General features: G+C 45.8%; 1 protein-coding gene across 3 annotated transcripts; it reads right to left on the bottom strand.

Moving 5' to 3' along the window:
• Nucleotides 1–3,641: 3,641 nt before the first annotated feature.
• RBM47 (RNA binding motif protein 47) lies at nt 3,642–23,301 on the bottom strand. 3 transcript variants are annotated; one of them, XM_075709229.1, is made up of 5 exons: nt 23,189–23,301; nt 9,730–10,889; nt 8,099–8,305; nt 4,300–4,502; nt 3,642–3,893 (listed from the first exon to the last, which is right to left on the bottom strand). In XM_075709229.1, exons 2-5 carry the CDS (start codon nt 10,856–10,858, stop codon nt 3,642–3,644), a joined length of 1,791 nt encoding a protein of 596 aa, XP_075565344.1. In that variant the 5' UTR covers nt 10,859–10,889; nt 23,189–23,301. The 3 variants fall into 3 exon arrangements, with proteins under 3 accessions (XP_075565344.1, XP_075565345.1, XP_075565346.1); XM_075709230.1 differs by lacking the exon at nt 23,189–23,301 and adding an exon at nt 16,549–16,577; XM_075709231.1 differs by lacking the exons at nt 8,099–8,305; nt 23,189–23,301 and having other exon boundaries at nt 9,730–10,858.
• Nucleotides 23,302–23,823: the final 522 nt, after the last annotated feature.

The raw sequence follows: 23,823 nt of genomic DNA, 5'->3' as shown, positions 1-23,823 counted from the left end.
TTCATGTTGATTACCCATTCCCTGAGCAAGATAGATTGACCTGGTAGTGGAAATTATTTCTGGGACACACAGACTCCTAAACCAAACCTACAATGTTTATACATGGAAAACAGGCAAAATTAGGTGACTCTATCCCCACCCGCAAATCCTAAAAAAAAAAAAATTAAAAAATGTATTTTCTTTCCATTTCCTTGCACAAAAAAAGACTAGGGAAACCTCTCATGATTAGTATCCTTTAGGAAACCCAAGGTATGTTGGCATAAAGTGCCTTGTCCCAATTGCATTAGGAGAAATGATGCTAGAGGTAGGAAGTTGCAGACACCTTTGCTTTCTTATGAGGGACGTAGAAACTCATGCTGTATTTATTCTGGTCTCCTCCTCTTCTGGATTATTCACTAGCGCTAGTCCCTGCCTTGGTGGCAAACACTTCTCCCATTTCCCTGCTCTGCCACAGTTTACCTCTGCGCCCTCACACTGCTCTTCTCTGCAGACTTGGTTATTTGCAGCAAATTTTCTCTGGGTGGACTTACACCAAGGAAACAGCCAGGGATTCTGGAGGACTGCAGATATTGCCAAGGCGTGCAGCTTAGTGTTCTGTGCGTTCGAAGGGTGGAGCATGCTGAGATTAAAATGACGTGTCAGTCCACAGCGCCTCTGCCCTGCAGTGAGGACGTGCAACAGAGCTGCAGGGGTTTTGTGCGCTGGGCAGATGTAAAGCACGGAGGGATGCCAGCTTCAGCTCCATCCGCGTACAGGCACTGACTCTAAACTGGGTGTGAGAAGAGGTTTAGGCTGATAAGAGGCTGTTGGAAGAATGGGGAGATGCCCAGTACACCTGCTGGGAAGGTCCCTGTCCTCTGCGGGTGGTGGGACGGGGGATCCAGTGGGACAGCGCATCTCTCCTCCCGGCAGGAGCCAGTGGGGATGCCGGCTGCGGCACCCAGCTCCCCTCCTGCCCTGAACACCCTCTCCCCAGCTCAGAGGGGAGCACAGCCTTGGCAGAGCGGCTAAACCTGGCAGTGGGATGTTGCAATGAAATAACAGTCTCCATTTTTAAAGAATGCTTTATTCACTACATCCTAGAAATGTACCGTAAATGGAGCAAGAACTAAATAAACTCAGAGGCTTCTGACAGTACAGAGAAGAGAGATACAATAAAACACCTAAAATATCAGCTCTTTTGAGAATAAGGCACACTAGTTCTGGTGTTTTTTTTTTAATTTTTTTTTTTTTTTTTTTTCTTTGAATAGTTTGTTCTTAACCTAAAGATGTTCACATTTCAAGTTATCAGACTTACCTCAGTAGTAGTGTACATGAAATGGATTAGAAGCCAGTGTAAAAGGCACGGGCGGGAGGCTCAGTGCGACCCGGCTGCCTGCATCCCCAGCTCCTGCCTTCTCCTGCCCGCTCCTGCCCCGGCGTAGGCAGCACCCACGGGCACCCTGGGGCTCCTTGGGGTTTGCCCTCGTTGGCTCCTTTCTCTCCCTGCCAGCCCTGCGAGTGGCAGGACCCTTGTCCTGCTGGCGGGGGGAGGACGAGTGGGAAGGGAGCCCTTCATCCCTCCTCTGTGGGTCGGCCATGGCGTGGGGCTGGAAAGGGGCCGGCAGAGACCCAAACCACTAGCCTGCCTTTTCCCAATCCCAGGGGTGTTTATGCAGAGCCCATGGACCCACAGCAGCATTTAGTGTTGAGCAGCGCAAGACCTAAGCCGGAGGGCTGGAGGAGGCAGTGCCGGCCTCCCCGTTGGGGGCTTCACCCTCGGGGCTTTGCCCAAACCACCTCCCCTTGCCCTACAGACGGGGCAGGGCCTCGGGGCTAAGGTCTGGGTGCGCTTGCTGAAGCGCAGGGACGGACGATAAAAGTCTTTCGGGAAGGGGCGTGGAGGGGCAGAGTCCGACCTAGTGGTTAACCTCCTCACAGTGCTTTCGCTACCGGGTGGACAGGGTTCGGGAGAGCTCAGCTTGGCTGAGCAAGAGCACCTAAAAAAACAACCGCTCGATTTTTGAGGCAAGGAAAAAAAGATGTATTAAAAGGTCACTTAACTGAGCTGGACGTGGTCTACAAGTGGTTCAGTTCTCAAAATACACTCAATACGAAACCCCTTCGGTTGATACTTATACCACAAAAAGTAAAGGAAAAAGTAAAGTTTACTCACTCCCTGCTTCGCACCTCGTGTCACCGGAGCTGTGTTTGCAGGGCTGATGCACTTCATAAAATGGCCAAGATATTTCCTTACCATTTTACTATATTTTACATTCACCATGCTACTAAATAAAAGCCTTTAAACAGGCCACAAAACACTGCAATAATAAATTTACTTCTTAATAAAACAAACTTTTTTATAACATCGCAATAAAAGGTTTTTGTTTTGTGGCAAACCACATACCACGTAAATTTGCAACATAAAATGACTTTAAAAATGTATATTAAAAGATATTTACAAGCTCTATGTCTTAAAATCGTCGGGTCTAATTGCTCCCACCCCTGATGTGCATGTACAACTCCAGTTGCGGAGAAGGGGAATTAAGCGTGGAAGGGAGGCCGGGAGGGAGGCTAGCCCCGTTTCACTAATTCCAGTATCACTACCACCCCTAGTACCTCAGAAATTTCTCACGGAACATGATGGAGCGATGGGTAAGTAATGCTGCGCATCCTCTCGTCGAGAGCGCGCCTGCTATTGCCGACAGCAGCATACATTCTCAGTCACTACAACATATACTTCAAAGAATAAAATAAAGAGCGTTGAAAAAGAGCCTAGGCTTTATACTGGATGAAGATATAAGTCAAGACACCTCGCATGAAATATCGGCTACTCGTTTCTGCACATGCTCCAACTGCGAGTAGCTTCAATAAATAGAAAATCCAGTTGTTAAGGAAAACTCAGAGCCTTTCCTTTACTTAACGCAAGCCTGCAAATCACACTGTGAAGAGGTTCGTGTGAGGAGGTTTTTTTTTTTCCTTTCTTCCAAACAGGCAATATTAGTTCTGATTTCAAATAAGAATGAGCAGATTGTATTAATGCCAGTACAAAAATGCAGAGGTCTTGCACATTTTTAAAATTGCACTTTCCAGTATAATTTTTTAAATAAGATACTTGTTGGTTTTTTCCTTAAAAAAAAAAACAAACCCAAAACTAAGGTATGTATTCTTTAAATATTGAATATATTCTTCAAATTATATTGTTAAAACTTTCCCTAGCTGCTCAGCTGTGCTTTTTAATATATAGCTGATATATTATTAAAGGCACTACAAAATAGACATCTCTGGAGTGCAGAACTTACTAAAAAATAACCTTCATACCACAAATATATTGAAAATATAACTGCTTAAAAAAAAAAAAAAGACCCTATGCAACCCCACTTGGATGCGTATAAATGCATCTCAGCGGTGGGCTGGATGCATCGAGGTCCTTTAGAAATGTATGAATACAGGCATGTTAAATTTTAAAAATAGCCTAAAAAAGTTAGTGAAAACTTCAAGCGTAGAAAATATTTTGAACACGTTTTTCTATGACATTCTTCACTTCCTGCATCAGTTTACCGAGACCAAACATTTAGACTTTCGTAGCCGGTTCTTTCTTCATAAATAGTAAAGTGTTCCTTCAGTGTGTGTTTCTCCGCCGCTCTCCTCTGCTGACAGTCTCAGTACGTCTGGTAGACGTCGTGGATGGGGACCTGGATGGTTGCGGCCGGGAATGCCGGGGGGATGTAGCCGGCGTATCCCCCATAGGCAGCGGCAGCAGCGGCAGCGGCGGCGTTCTTCTGTAGCGTGGCTATCGTCGCTGTCGTCGCGGCGGGCGCCGCGAATGGCACGTAACTTGTCCCGTAAATCCCGGCGGCGGGGATCCGCTGCACGTTGGGAGCCATGGTGTACACCGGTGTGATGGGGCGGCCCTGGAAGGAAAGCATCGTGTTCAGACCTCAAAAAAAGTGCTTAAATTGCTGTAATATCCCGTTTCCACCCCCTAAATTGCAAACCCCCTAGAAGGGGGGGGTGGCAATGGGAGGGTAGGCAGCACGTGCCCTGTTGAAGGAGTTATGCCGTCACGGGGGGGGCTGTTCCCTCCCTCCCACATTTGGGTCTCCCATAGTGGGGGAACAGCTGTCCAAAGTGCATATGTCTACGACAGGTCAGATGAACTGCAGGGCTGTTGGGCACCGTAACATCCTCTACAGCATCTCCTGAACAGGAGCCGGGCAGGGGGCCAGGCTTTCCCCCCACCCTGGGTATGCAGAGCAGGATGTGGGATGTATGGGAAGTGGGATGTACGGGAAGCAGGACTTTATGTGCTGAACTCACCTGGAAGGGGGGAGGCGTTGAGACGGCCGGTATTACAGCTGCGGCTGCGGCTGCTGCGGCGGCTGCTGCGCTAGCCGGGTCCTGCTGGACAGCTATAGGGTTGATGATGTGCTCGACAGCGTGGATTTTGCCGTCTTCCATCATCTTGGCCGGCGGTGCAGCCTGAAACATGGAGTACTGGGCACCGATGGCAGGGATGGCCACTAGGAGAGACCAGACACAGCAGGTGCGTTGGGAGAGGGTTTCCAGGACCTCATCTCAAAAAGCCCTCCCTCCTGGCTGCGCCGGCTCTCCCTGTGCAGCAGTCCTGTGCTGGTCTCATCAGGGCAGGTAGCCCTGTGTGCAAGAGTGGGATCTGGGGTGCCTTTGCCCTCCCCATGGGTGGTAGTGCTGTGGCTGATGCGCTCGGTGCTGCCTGCTCTGCCCAGCATTTCCCCCCATGCTCCTGGCATGGATGTCCCAAGGCCAGAGCCCTGCTGGGGACTGGGAGCTGCAACCCAGATTTACACAGCCCCTTCTGATCACTGCTGGCCTTCCCCCTGGCCAAGAGTGTGGCCTGAGCACAGGGACAGGTAGGAATGCATACTGTCCCGGTGGCATCCCTGCTCCAGGTGTTGAGATCAAGGGACGTGTAGCTGCCATAGGCAGAGCTGCTCAGGGAAAGAAAAGTGTGGTTTGTACTGCAGAAGTTACAGGCAGCAACTGGTCCAGTCTACATGCCGTCCTTTCGGCAACCCTGCGAAGTATCAGCTCATTTACTATTATGCATTTCCCAGGCCTAACTTGGCTAAATATGGTTTATCCCACCTTTCTGCTGCAGCATCAGTCTGTTTAATGACACTAAAAAAAAGAAATTGCTCTTTAGAGAATTCTCCCTCATTCCAAAACTGGACAATGCAAAATAATTAGAGCTATGGTCTTCCAAATGAAGGGAAAATGCTCCAGTCAGAATGACGGTGTTCGGAGATGGTGAGTTTGTACATGGTCCAAAATGGAGCTTCACGGCACTGCTTAGAGAAGAAATGTGCTTTGCTGAACATTCCCAATAATCACAGTAATTGGACATAAGCTGGCAATGTGGATTTGCAGCCCAGAAAGCCAGTCATACTCTGGGCTGCATCAAAAGAAGCGTGGCCAGCAGGTCAAGGGAGGTGACTCTCCCCCTCTGCTCCACTCCTGTGAGACCCCACCTGGAGTACTGCATGCAGCTCTGGAGTCCGCAGCACATGAGAGATGCGGACCTGTTAGAGGGGGTCCAGAGGAGGGCCATTTAAATGATCAGAGGGCTGGAGCACCTCTCCTGTGAAGAAGGGCTGAGAGAGTTGGTGGTGTTCAGCCTGGACAAGAGAAGGCTCCAGGGAGACCTTATTGTGGCCTTTGAATACTTAAAGGGGGCTTATTAGAAAGATGAGGACAGACTTTTTACCGAGGCCTCTAGTGACAGGTCAAGGGGCAACTGTTTAAGGGTAGATTTAGATTGGATGTAAGGAAGAAATTCTTTACTGTGAGGGTGTGGAGACACTGGAACAGGTTGCCCAGAGAAGTTGTGGATGCCCCATCATTGGACATGTTTAAGGTCAGATTGGATGGGCTTTGAGCAACCTGATCTAGTGAAAGATGTCCCTGCCCACGGTTGGACTAGTTGGTCTTTAAAGGTCCCTTCTACCACAAACCATTCCATGATTCTGTGATACTATGATTTCCATCGTTGCCTTATCGTGCATACTGCAGCATTCAGCTCTTGAGCCTTTCAGCAGTGATGTTATTCACAAGGAAAACAGAGTAATCAATAAATGATGGTGATGTTGGAATCTATGGGAGGTGCAGCCAGTAAATCAGAAGTGAAGCCAAATATGCACATGGATTTCTCTCACTGAGATGAAACTTTGCAATGTGGAAGTGTGCAGCTCTGCCTGTGGAGAGGATAGGAGCCAGCAAGCAGTACTGCCATTTTGATCCTGGAGACTGCAACAACGGATCTGATCAGATATAATTCAGGCATAGATGTTTGCACAGCCAGTGGTCTACCACTGTTTCCTCAAGCAGAGACCTCCACTCATGAGCTTTTCCAGTTCTCCTTCTACACCAAGACCACCTGGTCAGCTCAAACCAGTTTTATCACTGGTTTAAATAACCTGGACAATTTCTCACTGATGCAAAGGCAGAGAGCTCACATGTTCCATTCTGCAGTAACTTCTGGCAGAAAAGCAGTAACAGGCAGCTGGGGTATTGGGGTGACCTCTCAGAAGTTTTCTAACCATTTGAAAAGAAATGAGCTTTAAGGTTGTTCTAAATGGTAGGAAACTTTGCAGAGTCAGTGGATCTCTACTGCTCCATTCTGGTAATGTGTTTTCAGTCATACACTTTTAATAACAGAGGTAAGTCTTGCATGTGGTACCTCTTACTAGATCATCTGGTCTTGTTGGAGAAAATGGACCAGATGCTCAGAGGCTGTGCTGGAACCATACAAGAGGGGAAGACCTGATAAAGAAATCTGAATCTCAACATGCTTCAAGTGTAGAAACATTTAGACTTGAGCTTCAGGCTTTTGCTTGGCAAATGAATTACAGACACCACTAACAGGCGTGCATTTCAAAGCCCACTTTTCCAGCATCCTTTAGTAATACTTGGAATTCCTGAAGTATCTTTACAAACACACATAGTGGTAATATTTTCCGATTGTGAGTGGATAGTTTTCTCAGGAAGTCTGATCTTCCTTTGGAAATGGCTCTGATCTTAACAGCCTTCCTTTGTCTCTAGACCTCTTCCCATATTGTCTCATCCAGCTGTTATGAAGAACTCTTCACAGCCTTCATTAGATGCAAGCTGTAGTTTCCAATGACAGTATGGAGCATGTTTTGGGAAACCACTGCAGCTCTATTATTAAACACCGCTTAGGTCCTGCAGTTGCAATTTGCTTGGAGAGAGGAATGGGGAGAAGACCTGAGGACTTCTGCAAGAGGGCTTGGCCCCATCACCTGCAAAGACCTTCTTCCTCAGGCTGCTTTTCCAAATAAAAACCTCTCCAAACAGGATCTTGAGGGATTGCAGGGCTTCAGCCTTCATCCTGTTCACCTGGGAAGGGCAAGGGCTGGATACTCAGCTGAGGATGTGGCAGGAAGGGGTGATCCCTGCCCCGGCCCTTGGGCTGGCTCCCTGCAGCCCAGCACTGCTGAGAGCTCTCCTGCAGGTCGCTGCGTGGCTGCGAGCCGGACCCCAAGGGCTCCCCGCATCACTCCTTCCCCATGCTGCTGGTGGTGATGGAGGAACTCACCTCAGCCGGAGACTTCCCCGCGATGGGAAAGCCCCAGGTCCTTTTTCCAGCCTCATAGCACCAGAGAAATATGAACTGAGCAGGGCAGAGCTCTGAACTGGCTGGAAATCTGGGGTGGGAATTGCCCAGGGTGAAATTAGGAGTGAAGAAATTCAAAGAGAGGAAGATTGCTCTTAGTCACCATGCTCTAGCGTACATGACTAGATGGAGAGGAAAGTCTGCTTCCTCCCGAGGAGGTGCAAAAGGGGACAGGAAGGGTGGGCACAGCTTCAGCCCTTTTTCCGTTGGTCTGAAGAGCTCCCAGACATTTGTGTCCCCTGCCCCGCTGCGTGCTTGTTGTTTGCAGAAAGCCTGGCCAGGGCCAGGAGGCATCTGGCACAGGGGAGCACTACGCCCCGGCCCGGGGGCTGTCTCCACTGCCGCAGCCATGGGCTGGAGGGGTGGGTGCCCAGGTGCCTGACACGGGGCTCAGAGCAGGGGCTCACCCACTACCTCTGCTTTCGTCCCTTTGTTCCACATACTAACCTGCACCGGGCTTAATGGCCACCGGATTGACCGCAGGTAACTCCAAGTTGGGTACCAGCTCGTATCCTTTCTCCTGCTGTTTTCCTTTGCCTTCGTGGTACCTGCTGTAGATGCCACGGCCGGCGGAGTATCCCCCCAGGTAGGAGCCCCTGGGGCCTGGGGCTCTGTTGCCAGCTGCACCTCGCCCTCTGCCTCGTATGCTGCCTGCTTATGATAACAATTTGAAAGACGATGGTGAATAACAGAGAGTGACAGCCCCATGGGAAGCACGAACAGCCCCAGGCTGAGACGGGGGGGCACGTGCTTAGAAACAAGGCTGCTGAAGTTAGTTGGATCTGAGTCTTAGTGACTTCGCTTATGAAAACAGAAGAGTTTGGCCTCAGAAGCACCCATTAAGACTACACAAGTTTTGCTCTTGATGTTTCTGACCGTACATTAACTGCTTATTTATACTGATGCAACTCTGGTGGCCAGTGTTACGGGTATAAAGCACCCAGCAGAGAGAGAGGGGCTGCTCCAGGGGTGATTCCTATGCAGTGGGAACAGCTTCTGCTCTCAGCTGTCCTCCAGAGGACATGCGATGCACCCCTGCAGAGATGGCCTGAAGCTGTACCTGGCCTTTAACCAAATTTATCCCACCATGCCTTTATTTGTCTTAGTGACTCCATGCACGTTATGACAATACTTTGGACACTGTGGTATTAATGCACTCTATGATGGCCTAATTGAATATTTAGATTGTGAGTTAACTCCTTTGTAGTTCGTTGCAAGTACAAATCTGGAAATTGAGAAGCAACTGAAATTCTTGATCAACTACGGTTAAAAATATTTCTTGGTTTACGTGAGTGCTTTAAGAATATATTTATGCTAAACTGCCTGTTATATGGAAATACACATGAAATTTCAGGAAACTGTAATTCCTGTAAGTACAGGATAATTGTAATTATAACACCAGTTATAGCTGCTACAATTTCTGAATAACTGATTTTTGGTTAATTTTTAATGACTGTAACTGGTAACTAATTAAAGTATACATAATAAAAGAATTATTTTGCACTCACATGATTCCTTCTGCTCGTAGTTCTCAGATGCCTTTATAAAGGACACAGCACTACGGTCATTTTAATGCAGAGGGCAAATGACACCTGCAGAGCTCCTGACTGAGGCTTTGCCTGACATCCCTACCTTTGGATGACTAGGTCACTCTACCTACACCTCCAGGAGAAGGCAAAGGGAGCATGCTGCCACGATCGCTAATACTTAGGATCCAGCTCTTTGGAAGGAGGCATCAGAAGCTGGAGTCCTCGGACTTGCTCAGACTTAGTGCAGCACTCATAAAAACCACATCCCCCTCTTTCCCATGCTGTGCTTGGTCCATTAGCTCATTCTTAACCATAGTTTTGATGCCTCCCTCATACTAGCTTGTACATTAGCAATTATTTATAGATAAATACACTCTGTGTAGTCATAAATTAAAATGAGGCTGAACAGAAATATGGCAAAAACACCTATAAAACAGTGTTTAAGAAAAAAGTGTGAAGCACCAGCTGTCCTTTGGCTCAGGCAGACCTTGGGTTGCACCAGCCTGAGACCAAACCTGCCCATTACATCCCCTAATTGTGCTTACTAACCTTTCACAAAGTAATCTCTGTTGGGCCCGATCAAGGCATTGTACGGATATCCATAATACGCTAGTGTGTACGGATCACAAGAGTAAACATAATTAGGTTGCTGAGTTACTTCGGGCGTTGCTGTGGCCCCTCCTTTTGCTGCTTTCTGGTAGCGAGTGTACTGCTCCTTGTCTACTGGCTTGGCCAAGGTAACCTCCAGGCATGAGCCTTCCAGTTCAACACCATTAAGGTTGTTCATGGCGTGAATGGCATCTTCCCTGGTTGTAAAGTGCACAAAGGCATAATCACGTATTTTTTTCACCCGCTCTACACAGCCAGGGTTAAACTGCCCAAAGACCTTTTTAATGGTGTCCTCTGTGGTCTCAATCATTAGATTCCTCACATAGAGGATTTTAACAGTCTCCATGACATCTTCATCCACATCTATCTCTGGTTCTGCCCAGTCAACAGCAATTTGGTGTCCCCACAGCTGGATCCTTCCCGGCATGAGTTTCCTCCTGGCCATTGCCGCTGCTCGATGGCTCTCATACTCCACGAAAGCGAAGCCTCTGTTCTTCATCTTGTCTGCAGCGCTGGCATACACGATGACATCCAGCACACCTTCTGTCACCTTGGCAATCTCTTCCAGGATCTCTTCTCTCTTCTTCATCTTGGGAATACCTCCGATGAAAAGCCGGCAGTTATCAACACTGCAGCACACACCCAGCAGCCTGCCGGGCCGGATTTCATAGTTGTTCAGCTCCCTGACGGCACGCTTTGCCTCGTGCTTCTGTGTGTACATCACGAAGGCATAGCCACGGTTCTTCCCATCAAAGTCCATCATCAGGCGCATTTCATAGATGCGGCCGATGGACTCGAACACAGGGACGAGCTCATCTTCATAGACGTCGCGGGGGATTTTGCCCACAAAGACTTCGCAGCCACGAGGAGGGTGCAGACCCTCCCAGCCTGGAGGAGGGCCACCGTACTTGCGTTGCCCGTTCTCCTGGATCATGCTATATCCAGTGCGCTCCATGAGGGCCAGCAAAGCCGCCTCATTGGGTGCACCGGCAACTCCTTCAGGGACTTTCGTGGTAGCCACATTGGAGGAATCGTTGCTCATCCTTGCAGTGGAGTCCTCAGCAGTCATGGTGTCAAACTCATTCACAGCTTGATAAAACCTAGGTGAAGGAAGGAGAAGGACCCTTGTTAGAAGCTGTTAGCTACCACCAGAGTCCCACCCCTCTCTTTTGTTTTCGTGCAGTTGTTCTGCAAGTTCATTTTCAAACTGGGACTAAGGCTGCAGAAAAGCAGATGAACGAGCCACACCAGCCCGAGCATTTATATTGCAGGGGAAGTGCATCCTGGATGTAGGCATAGGCCCTCTTTGAGGGGGGGTGATGATCACCTGCCCATAACACCCCAGCACCAAGAGCTGCTGCCACATGAGGCTGAAGTGGCATGAAGGGATGCCACCAAGCACCTCAAAACCTCAAGACCCTAGGGAGGCCTGTCTCCTCTTTGGAGGGGTAGGAAGGAGCTGGCATGGGATTGGGAAAGGGAAGATACTGCTATGGACCCACCTCCAGAGCCCTCTCCTCCCTCTCAGTCATTACTTAGTTAATCCATCTACTCCTGAACAGCACAAGTGCTCTATGCCATACTTCACAGTGAAAGACAGAGAACGCGTGAGAAGTGCCAGGCATGGTTCCCATTTGATAACAACCCGTTGCTCCTTTAGGCCTTCACAACAACAGTTGAGTAGGAAATAATAAATATGCTTTAGCATTGGGGACCAGTTCTTGTTCTCCCATGCAAAGGGTGATCTGGCAAGCTCCTGAGTTGCCTGCTGCTTGTGGCACAACATCTGACATGTTTGTCTCTTCCATTATTATATATGAGTGATTGCATACAACATGGACCATTACATTTTATTGTTATTGGTACATTGACTCCTATAACATTTATCTGAGTAAATCGTATCTTCCAGAAGGACCTTGATTTTAAGGTATCAAAGAGCTGTAGACCCTACCACTTCCCTTTACGTCTTGTTTGCTAATCACTCCCTCAGACAAGCAAGTGTGCTGTATTTCTCATGAGAATTTGTCTGGCTTTTGCTTCCAGCTAGAATTACTTGTTAAACCTTTCTCTGAGAGATTAAAGAGTCTTTCAAGATCTCTGCTTTTGTGCTATGATGACATGAGGACAGACGTACTCTTTGGTGGGTAAAAAACTGGCTGGATGGCTGTGCCCAAAGAGTTGTGGTGAATGGAGTTAAATCCAGTTGGCAGCCAGTCACAAATGGTGTTCCCCAGGGCTCAGTATTGGGGCCAGTTCTGTTTAATACCTTTATTAACGATCTGGACGGGGAGATCAAGTGCACCCTCAGTAAGTTTGCAGATGCCACCAACTTGGGTGGGAGTGTTGATCTGCTTGAGGGTAGAAAGGCTTTGCAGAGGGATCTGGACAGGTTGGACCAATGGGCTGAGGTCAGTTGTATGATGTTCAACAAGGCCAAGTGCCGGGTCCTGCACTTGGGTCACAACAACCCCATGCAATGCTATAGGCTTGAGGAAGAGTGGCTGGAAAGCTGCCTGGCAGAAAAGGACCCGGGGGTGCTGGTTGACAGACAGCTGAATATGAGCCGGCAGTGTGCCCAGGTGGCCAAGAAGGCCAACAGCATCCTGGCTTGTATCAGGAATAGTGTGGCCACCAAGACTAGGGAAGTGATCATCCCCCGTACTCAGCACTGGTGAGGCTGCACCTTGAATACTGTGTTCAGATTTGGGCCCCTCAGTACAAGAAAGACATTGAGGTGCTGGAGCGTGTTCAGAGAAGGGCAACAAGGCTGGTGAAGGGTCTAGAGCACAAGTCCTATGAGGAGTGGCTGAGGGAACTGGGGTTGTTTAGCCTGGAGAAAAGGAGGCTGAGGGGAGACCTTATCACTCTCTACAACTACCTGAAAGGAGGTTGTAGTGAGGTGGGTGTTGGTGTCCTCTCCCAAGTAACTAGTGATAGGACAAGAGGAAATGGCCTCAAGTTGTGCCAGGGGAGGTTTAGATTGGATACTAGGAAAAATATCTTTACCAAAAGGGTTGTCAAGTACTGAAACAGGCTGCCCAGGGAAGTGGTTGAATCCTCATCCCTGGAGGTACTTAAAAGACATGTAGATGTGGTGCTTAGGGACATGGTTTAGTGGTGGACTTGGCAGTGCTAGGTTAACAGTTGGACTTGATGATCTCAAAGGTCTTTTCCAATCTAAACGATTCTATGATTCTAAAGTTGTGTAATCAAGCCACAACTCTGTCTTTTTAATAAAACTTGCAGGCTGAACTCCTGAATTCCTTCACAATCAGTCATTTTTTCACCTAAAATTGTTTTTGTGGCTCTTTTGATAGTTCCTTAGAGTTTCAGCCTTTTTCACCCTTGCTATATGCAGGGATGAAGATCATCCCTCTTTTATATCCTTATGTCTGTCTATCACCAAGGCCTGTTTATCCACATCTTCTCACTAGCAAATCACGTGGAGTTTGTTTTGTCAATTCTAACCCCAAATTGTTTCCAGAAGCAGCACTTGCTAGGATTACATCCCATGCAGCAGGCATGCCTTGTGTTTGTTACTCCTAAATGCCACAACCTTGTGTTCAGCCCTATCCCGACTGCCTTTTGAGTAGATCCCACCTACTGAGTGCTACACCATTGGCTCCTCCTCATTGTTTTTTACAACTCTGTCAGCCTTTGCATCATCCATCAATTTATTTGCCATGATTTGCATTCATGACCAGTTTGTTGGTGGAACTGTCAAAAAACACTGGCCCCTGTAGGAAACTGCACACCACCATAAGAAACGCTCCCAATCTGGGTTTGATAGGCTTATTTTCCAAGAAAAGGACAAAGCTTCAGCCAGATTTATTTATTCTATGTAGTCGTGTTATTCAGTGGGACACAGGTTTCTTTCTGCCCCACAAGGACTCTTATATATACCCTTCATTAGAACGATTTGGCCATTTTCAGTGCATTGGTTACCATGCAGGTGGGTCTTTCACTAGTACAGTAGGCCCAAGTCCACAGAAATATGGGCGCAAAATTTAGGCACCTAATTCTTATTTGTGTGGTCCACAAAACCTGTTTTAATCCTAGTAATGTTAGCACCTCAGATTTTTTTCAGTATAGCTCCCGAGCTGCGCAGAATTGTGCTAGTCTGTATCCAGAGGTGCCTCTGCACCAGCCAGGGCAAACACCACTGTGCCTGGTTCAGCTCCTAAATGTGTTTGGGATTGGGAAACCAGACCTCTGAGCCTCAGTCTGTGCTAGGGCCTGATCCTGCAGGGGTATTTGGGCCATGGCTGCTACAGGCTGACGTTTCTGAGCCATTTTCATTTAAAAATATGGAGAGTAGAGGGGGAAGCAGAGAAGATGGAGGGCAGTATTAGTGCTGCTGATGCCCAGGCAATACTTTAGAGAACATAATTTCTTTGAAGCTAGGTCTTTCATGGAAGTGCATCAGTTTTGATAGCTTCTTGCTTTAAAATGTCATTGATAAACATGTTTCTCTCAGATTCAAATGTTCCCCTTTTTAATGTGTCACAGTCAGACATTTTCATTTTACTCCTGGGAATTATTTGATATAATTAAAAAAACTAAAGCAGAGAAAAACATTTTCATTTTTCATTTGACAATTTGTTCTAAAAATGTGACTTCACCTTTCCCAGAATGAAAGCCAAGCTTGTTATACAAACACTTTACTGGGGAATAATCATTACCTTTACATGGGCCACCTGTTGGCAAGTGAATTACCACCCCAGGTTTGGGTAAGTTTAGAAATGAGTCATTACCATCAGTTTTAGGTCAACTTACAAAATAAAAGTCTCTGTATTCTGTATAAAAGTCTCTGTATCTCTGTATATGCAGGCTCAGTCGCTGGGTCTATAGTCTAAAAAGCTACAGACAGGCACCGGGACTATGGAGAGAGGAGAGATGGAGCAATGCCTCCCCTGCCCACCAGAAACCAGCTGGTAATTCAGTGGCCATCCAGGAACTGGCATGTTCTCCAGCACTTTGCACTGCACCAGCAGGATGGTTTCTAGTATTGGAAGTTGTACTTGAAGTTGCTGCTAAGTGTTGATGGCCACCGTTGCTGCAAACACTACCATACATGGTTTGTGATAGCGAATAATTAAAAATTCTTTGTGAACCTAAAATACGTTTTATCCCTGTGTGGTTTATTGGGAATCAAGATTTGTGATCAAATGTGTTTCACTTTTTCTGTGCAGCTCCATAGAGCTGGGTTTCATAAGTATATACTATCTAAGACAATTATAGAGCCCATGTAGTCCTACTTGATGCAGCTAAATACACACAACATTCATTGCCACATGACACAGACAACACCTTCACCAAGTTCGGATATCATGTACCTTGATGAGAAAAAAAATGCAGGCATGTCTGGTCTGAGAGCTCTCTCTTCCTGTTGTTACTGCCTTACAAAATGGGCTGCCAGCACAATCTAACCTATTCATGTCAAAAAGCAATCACTATCAAGAAAATTGTTTTCAAAATTACCTATTTCCAAAGTGTTCAGTCCTACTGGTGCACTTTTTTAGCGCACAGTAAACTGGCCGTGAAAACTTGCTACCATGTGTTGTAGGTGTACACAGGGCACGAGCTAATACTGTGGGTTTAGTGGGCTTAATAAAGCCAGTCTAATTTCAGTACATCCACCAAGTGTGATTAATGCTAGAAGAGGCCAAAATTTAAGCTACATTAAAATGCAGTGTCTTGTGAAATATAAATGCTTGATTTCCAGTGTCTGAAGAGGAAGGTACACCTGATTTGGATGACAAAGAGTCATAAAAGAGAGACAGAGAAAAATATTAATTCCTAATGAGAAAGGTTGTGCTTTGGAGACAACGAAGTTTTAAATGACTAATTATCAGGACTGGAACAAGACTGACTTCTTTTCTTCTCAGAAAAAGGTAAAGCCTGCTTGATTTTTCACCGCTGCCTGAGATGGATGCTAACTGCTGCCAGCCCAGCAGGAGCCAGGCTTGCGAGCTCTTTGGTTCAGTGTCTCTGCCAAGGACTCTCCCTCGCGCAGGTGAACTCTCAGATGTACACGTTTCATTGAAACCATTCAAATTTCACTTCCCCTTGCTTACGAAACTACTTCCCCACTGCCAATTGGGTGGGCATAAATAGTTCTTGCCCTAACCATTAATTACCTTCTTTTTAACCTATCTTTTTTTGCATCGCAGCTCAGAATATTAAATGGGAAACTTACGGTGTTGGCAGTGACTGACCTAAAGCATACTGTGAGCAGGCTGATTAACCGAGGCAGATCTTTTATTAAACAGAAATACCACACCTTGATTGACAACAATGCGGGGCCAAACGCTGATGTCCCTTGTGCCAGGGCAAAGGCAGCTCAGGGCCCCAGTGAGAAAGCGATGCCCGCAGTCCATATAGCATCTTATCCCTGGGCTTGTCCAGCACTGGGCAGTGCCCTGTGAAGTTACGCAGCCACCTGCTCCTCTGTTGATCCCGGTGTGGTAAAACAGGCTTTTACAAACACAGGGACACAGCCGGTGTCCTTGTGGCAGCAACCGCGTGTCCACTCCACTCACGTGCTCCTATAAAATGGGGTTGTTTATGTTTGCACTTAATTCATCCCTCCAGTTTTGTGTTACATAGGCTTAGTGGCATCACATGTCCTTCTGCGGGTGACACGGCCACCGGCAGTCACACAGCACGGGGACGAGTGCCGGCACCACAGCAGGTGGCAAAAGCCCTGGGAGACCCGCTGGCTCCGTGTTAACCGGAGGGAGGAGGGGACGGGGACACCGGTGCCCCAGCTGCAGACCCCGGACCATACAAACTCCTGCTGAGCTGACACGGCGTGCCCTGACAGACACTGCACGGCTGCCTGCTTGCTTCAAGAAACTGCCTTGGTTTTGCATTTTAAGCCACAGCTGCTGCGGAGGGAAGGTCGGTCGCTGAAATTTTAACTAAATACACCCTGTTGACAGAGGGAAATAACAGCTAGTGGTTTAAATGTGACCTTCCTATTTTTTTAGTTGAAATAATAAGGGCAGATGGTAATCCTGCTGCCGATCGTTGAGCAGCAGCTCTGGAAGCACGGCTGCCATTAAAGCTCTTTATTTTTAAAAGCTCACTCTTTTCTCATGGCAACTTTAGATACATAAAATGCATATAACAACAACAGCTTACTAATAACAACTGTCTAACTTTATCACAAACATCAGATAGCCACAGAAATGCTCTTGCTGAAAACCCAGTTTGCCTGTTTACAGATTTACTGGCTGAACAGAAAAACGCAGGGGCCACGTCAATTCGAAATAAGGCAGTGCCTCCAGCATTGCTTCAAGTGCAATGCACAAATTACCTCCCCTTTTAAAGATAACTATGGTATCATTATACACCAGTTTTCTTTTTCTTGGCAAGACTCCTTTCTTAGGATTTATTTGCATAAATGAGCTGAACAAAGTTGGTGTCTTTGGGTCTGTTTACCAAAGCTGAGCCGTGGCGTGCCCAACTGCAGGGCCCAGCCTAGCAGTCCTGCAGCCGCAGCCATGGCAGGGAGCTGGCATGCAAGGTACTCCTTCCCAAACTAATGGCGGAACAGAAAGTCCCGCCTCTTTTACGAACACACCTGACGTAGCCACCGGCCCTGCAAGTGCTCGCTGCCATCCCATGTGCTTCCTGCTTCTCTGTTTGCAATCAGCTTAGGGGATATCCTGCTGGAAGCAGCATCCTTGGCTCCTCTCCATGCACACTGCAGACAGAGGACAGGCAGGCAGCAGGTGCGGTGAAAAAAGGGTCCGATCTTTGGTGAAAAATCCATGCAAAGACTTTGCCTGACTCCAAACTAGTTGATATTTCAAGTGTCAAAGGCTAGACCTCGGTGTGATTTTCAACAGGAGCTCCCTACCTGCTGTTGCTAATGACATGCAAATGTCTGAAGCTGAATCTTGTGGTGGGTCAGTGCAAGAGAGAGTGCAGCTTTTCAGCACTGCTTTTTGGGCAGGGACCTCTTCTGAAAGTCTTTCATACAGGAAAGGCAAGGTTACTAGGGATGGATGACATCTTCAGACTTTTAACAAAAAAAGCAGCACTTGAGACCAACAGGCCTTAAGAATGTCTGCAGTGTGTCAGACACATTGCTTTACCTGCAGCTGAACTGGGTGAAGAAGTTGCCCTAGGCTAGGTTAAACACTTTGAAAAGGTGGATTTTCTTAATTTTAGCAAAACTCTGTGGAGAAAGTGGTGAACTGCATCAGCAGACCTGAAGGGGCAGGAACATCAGCTGGCAAGGGACTTGATGAGTAGCTTGTGATGAGCAGCTTGGGAGAGTAATCTCATAGATAAGATCAGCATTAGTTATTGACAACGACATGTCTGTCTTCTGTGCAAGTTATCCTGCTGCCAGCACTGCTACAGCACTGCATATTCTCACTGTCATGCACGTGCCTGAATTCAGACAATCAAACTTGTCCATCTCCAGCTAGGGTCACCTGGAAGAAACCTTTTGGTCAGGTGCTGCATGGGACCCAAGGAGATGCACATGCAGCAGCATTTGCTGCACCACATCATTTCCCATGTATGTTCAGGCATGAACATGTACAGCAGTGGCTCTCTGCCCACTACAAGTACTAAAACGTAGGGATAGAATCATAGATAGAATCATAGATAGAATTGTTTTGGTTGGAAAAGACCTTTAAGATCATCCAGTCCAACCATTAACCTACACTACCAAGTCCACACTAAACCAGTCAGAAACAGTGTAAAGTACCTAAGGGGTAGGGTATGACTGGCCTACTAAATCCCTAGGTTAGCTGCTGAAATTCCCACTCCTGCTAATGGTGACACTTGGCATCCTAACATAGGGCCTATCATCAGGGGTCTGGCCACTGATTTCAGTGGAAGAGTTCATATTTCAAGCTTAAACTTCAATTTTGTTCTAGTCAGTTAGTCAAGTTGCCCTTGTATGGGGCAAGTTAATGTTCTGGGCCTGAAAAGCATTTTTTAGGGTGGAGCTACTGCAGAGAGGGTCCATGCATGATTCTCAGTTGCTTACATTCATCTTAAGTGGCCTAAGCGTGTTAAAAATGGCTGGTTCTATTTAAAACACCAAAAACTGTTGGCTTCATCTTTTGATTGTGTTCTTTTCAAAGAAGGAACATAAAGAAACAGAAAATTAAGGGTGATATTTAAATAGTGCTCAGCATCTAGCACTACTCCCCCTGACTCAGTTATAAGACTCTAATGGCTTCTATAGGGGTGTATTTAAGACAGTGATGAGCACTGCTGAAAATCCTGCCTCAAAAGTCCAGGGACTGGTTATGTCCTCCAGGCACCAATCAAAAGCAATGTATTTGGCTTAAAAACTGTAACAAAATTACTATAAATCTGTTCTTTTACTTCTTGCTCCTTTTTAGGAGGAAAACACCTGAAATTATTCTGCAAATTAACATCCTGGAATTTCCCAGGTTAAAACTTGAATGCTAATCAGATAATTGAACACTGAATTTGTACAGTCAACAATTGGCTACAACTTCCGACTATCAATGATGATATCCCAAATAATAAAGTGAGAAAACTTTCCTGAGCCTGGCACTTCTTGCCATTGCTTTCTGATGATCACAAGTAAAAATTCTGTTCATGCATATATGGTTCTCCCACAGCGAGAATGAAGCAACGCTGATGAAAAAGTTATTGATGTGCCAAAGCACCACCACCACCTAGAGCATCCTACCACCATGGTTGTTACTTTCCCTGCTTCTGCAATGTGAATTCTGTCAATGCTGTGTATGTTCCTTGAGTGTTTTTACGCTACTACAGTGCCAAACCAGCATCTCAGCTTAAACCACTTCTGAAGGAAGTTTGGGTAAGCGAAACCCAGTCTCCTCCCTTATTTTATAATGCACTTTGCTGCGAGTCATTCAGAACTTTGCCCCAACAAGTTGTGTAACCCGTGTGTTGTACTGTTTGCCCCAGCTCCATCTTTTACCCAGTCCAACTCAAAACAACTCTATAACTCTCAGCTATTTCGATAGAACCGGTCGCTGGCTGAGGCTGAAGTTGTTATCCTGCAAGATATTGAAGCCACATGTTGAGGAAAGCTGAGAAGATGAGCGATGGGTTGTGTAATTGTTTTTATCAGCTTTCCAAATCAGGAAACAACACAACCCTTCCCTTCTCCCCAAATTCCCATATTTCAATCTAGTCAACAAAGTCTATTATTACCACGGTCAGGCAGGAAAATGTGTGACACATAAATAAAGTGCAATGTAGTCACTCGGTATGTAACACGTATTTCCTATTCTGGATGAGCTGTACTTGATGGGAAAATTTTTGTGGCGTTTGTTTACCATGAACGCAATTAATCAGTGTTCTCTGCAGAGATGCTGGTACAGATAAGTGTGTCCTCCTCATTAACTATCTGCTTTAAAAAGCATTCTTTCTAGGAAAGGAAGCAGTATTTCCTTGAGTGTGGACTAGGAGCTCGCAAGCTTTTGCCATAAGAAAGACAGGAAAAACGATCTTCTGCAACTGAAAAACAAAACCACAGCTAGACTCATCTGTTAATTATTACACAGGAAAGATAAGACATTCACCTATTTCACATCTTGCCTCTTCAAAGACAAATCTTACATATGAACACAGTGATTTAATTCGATCATTGAAGATGTCTGTGAAAGGCTTTGCTGAACTCTGTGGAGTAGGGATATGCGCACACGTGCTTGTGATTTTTCTTTGTTATTATAATGCAGAACACTCTGTCTATCCATCTGTCTGTCTACATAAACATTACAGTAACATGTTCCACTCTACAGTGCAACCAAGAGTATCTAAAAAGTTCATAAACTACCGTTCCCTTTTCAGCCTTTCTGATCTAAGTTTTTCAGCTAACTTTTCTGGAGATCCCTGAGCAAAACATAACACATCCTGCCTGTTCATACAAAGTCTACTCGCTTAGTCAGTTTTATAAAAATAAAAATAGCTTCAGACTTTTCAGATCACCCTAACCTTATGCACTGTTTTTATTGCAACATTCTCAGTTTTGTGTTCACCACATGAACACTGCAACAACGGGGGGCCCAACCTGCAACCCTGCTTTCAGCAGGAGGCAGAGATTTCAGGGAAAGCTGAAAGTGGCCCAACGTGTTCCCTCCCCCTCAGGTCACAGAAATGAAAATCAGCATAAAGCAAACCACAATTGGGATGTGAATGTTCACTGCTGAAAGTACATTAAACTCAAAGCATTTGGCTTAGTCAGTGGCTGGGTGGTTTGGTTTTTTTTTTCCTTTGTGCACTGACATTTGACCCCTTTTATAATATGCACCTTGCACCACTGAAACCCAGTTAGTTATTTATTAAACTCAGGTACCAATGGCTGACTTGTACATATCAGGCTTTTAACTGCCTGGCATTGCCCGTGCGCAGAGGAGGGGGGGATGAAAGGCAATCGTCTTTGCTGTGAAATTCTGTCATATCGGCAGAAAGGAGCTGCAAAGTGCAGCAATTTGTACCTGACCTCTGATCTAAGAAGTTTGTACAAACCTTTGAAACTTGGATTGAAATTGAGAAACAAGGTTTACAAGTACAAGGAAGAGATTTCCAGCACTCGTTACCTGTGCCCAGGTTTAATATTATAAATTAAAAAAAAAAACATTTAACCAAGGCAGGGACTCTCTCAGGAGGCACCAGTCCTGTGCTGGGTTAATTCAAGACAATTTAAGTCTGCTGAAATTACAGCTTGGTTGGAAATACCTAGGGTTTGGAAATGAAATTTCTGTGTGCTTCAGAAAAGGAGTGGGATTTGAGACAGATGTCAGTTGAAATTCACCTTTTGCTGACCTTAACTGGGATTTTTTTTTAATTAAAAGCTGAAGAAAGAAGACAAGCAACATTTGATTCAATATAATTTCTTTAGCAACGAATGGAGCTGAAATGCAGAATTGAATTGAAATGATTAAAAAGAGTAGCAAAATGGCTCCTCCTTTTTTTAACTTTATTTTTATCCAACACACTATCTAATCTCAGTTATACAGTGCAGAGTTATATGAGAAACCCACGGAAAAATAATCAAACCAACAATGTTACAACAAGCTCTTGATAGACAGTCATATGGCCTTGTCTTGACAAGCAAAAAGGACATGTTTTGCAGTTCTGTTAGACTAGCTGCGTTAATTTAATTAAAAAGCTCTCTCAACTCTTTCAGACACCGGCAAGGTCTTTGGTGCAACATCACCAGCTAACACCAACACGCGCCACCATGGACTGCGTTGGGTGTGAAGGCCTTCAGAGATCAGCTGTGATAATGTGATTGAAAAAGACGCCCTTTCTGCAGCACAGCCTGTCGGGCCATGGAGCATGGCAAGGCATGGCAGTAACACTGTGCCGTGACATCCCTCACATGCTCCCAAGCACTGGCTGTCATCCATGGCAAGCTCGGGTGTGGAAAGGGTGAAGGAGCACTTTACACACACGTTTTGAAGCACGGCTTCAATCCCACCTAGCTCAGGACAGGACACCGTTATACACAACTGCTGCATCTGGTCCACAGGTGAATGGACAATCTTGTCATTGGTTTTAATCAAACCTTACTTACAACAACTACATTTCCTTTTCTTTTTTTTTTTTTTTAAAAGGTTTTAGATTCAACTGATTTTTTTCCAGATTTAAGTTCAAACTTCACTATTGTTACCAGCACTGACCCGAATAAAGCAATAAATGAATAAATAAATAAATAAGGGTGAACAGATTAACATCACGTGTCCTATGTGATACACAAGCCTTAGACGTTTCACATGCTCCTTAAGTAGAATATGAATAGAATAATATCAGAATTTGATTTGCTTAAAATGCTATCAAATTTTCAGTATGCAGAATGAGTTACACAGATTCATTTGTATTAGTAATACTTGCATATGTACCCTGCTTGCTCAACCTTCCTAGCCACCTTCAATCTACAAGCCTCAAATTCTGTACCTAAAGCTGATATCCCACTTTTGAAGATTGATTCTTATGTCAACCTCTTGAAAAAGCAGAACAAAATACCAGGCAGCACAAACAGACAACGGCAGAGACAGACCAATTGAAAACACAATGTCAGGCGGTTATAAATGGCTACCTTTCACTTCATTAATTTGATAGCAGAAAAAATATCTCAGAGACATGATTGTATTTGTTTTCCTCTGTCTAAAATATCAGTGGTTTAGTTTTCACTGTTCTGACATTCGCTTTGCTATTTACTATGCAAGTTCTTTTAGATATTCACGTCGAGCTCATAGTTCAAGCTTAGAAGTAGTTGCTTCTTTCTGAAGCAACCCTTTAGGACCCTCTAAAGGAAGGCAAAACCCAAACCCAGTACCTTGACAATGACATACTTTCGGTCTCAACTCCCTGATAAATGAAAACCAGATAAAAAGCCCTACAGAGCAAACAAGATTTCCCTTACCTCTCCGGTCCCGCGATCTAAGTGCGACAGGTTAAGAGGACTCGCGCCTTTGCCCGAGCAACCTTTCTTCCTAATGGCAAGAGCTGTGTAACCTCGTTATACAGTTTATGCATCTCTTTATTGGCCAGCGAGCGTTAGCCATTTAAATTCCTTGGGAGTCATTTGTTAAGGGCTCTTAGGCTGAGGCTAAGTGGGTGGGACGGGAGGGAGAGGGGATGTTAGCGCTGCCAGATGCAGAGAGCTCTCCGAAGCGGTTTGAAGATTAATAGAAAACCGTCTGCAATGAAGGGATCTTTGGAGGGAGGGCTGGGTCCAACCTTCAGGGAAGCACAGGAAAGAGAAACCATGACATTTTCACAGGGAAGAGGAATTTGAAGAGAAAGATTTCATTCAAAATTCAAAACTTGGAAAAAAGGGAGTGAAACATGTACCAACAACTCCTTCCTAGCACAAGGCGTAGTGCAAATAGCTTGAGTTACTCACAACAGATAAGATAAGAAAAGGGCATATTTTGCTTGACGGCATGAGTTTGTTTCAGTGAAATTTTTTTTTCTTTATATGTGTCTGGCAAAATAATTTCAGGTTGCGCTGAATCAATTTATCTTCGGTTGTAAGAAAAAAAATGGTGTGCAGCT

This window comes from Pelecanus crispus, chromosome 4 (assembly GCF_030463565.1).
Source record: "Pelecanus crispus isolate bPelCri1 chromosome 4, bPelCri1.pri, whole genome shotgun sequence".
NCBI lineage: Eukaryota > Metazoa > Chordata > Aves > Pelecaniformes > Pelecanidae > Pelecanus > Pelecanus crispus.
The sequence above is the reverse complement of the archived record's forward strand: the minus strand, read 5'-3'. Positions and strand labels throughout refer to the sequence as shown.

Bases quoted from the DNA above. Each gene is read 5' to 3' on its own strand.
- RBM47 (XM_075709230.1), bottom strand. From the start codon at position 16,577: ATGGTCCGGGGTCTGCAGCTGGGGCACCG. The intron at 10,890-16,548 runs GTGTCCCCGTCC...TCCTTCACCTAG, and splicing joins GGTCTGCAGCTGGGGCACCG to GTTTTATCAAGCTGTGAATG. The intron at 8,306-9,729 runs GTTAGTAAGCAC...TGTTATCATAAG, and splicing joins CAGAGATTACTTTGTGAAAG to CAGGCAGCATACGAGGCAGA.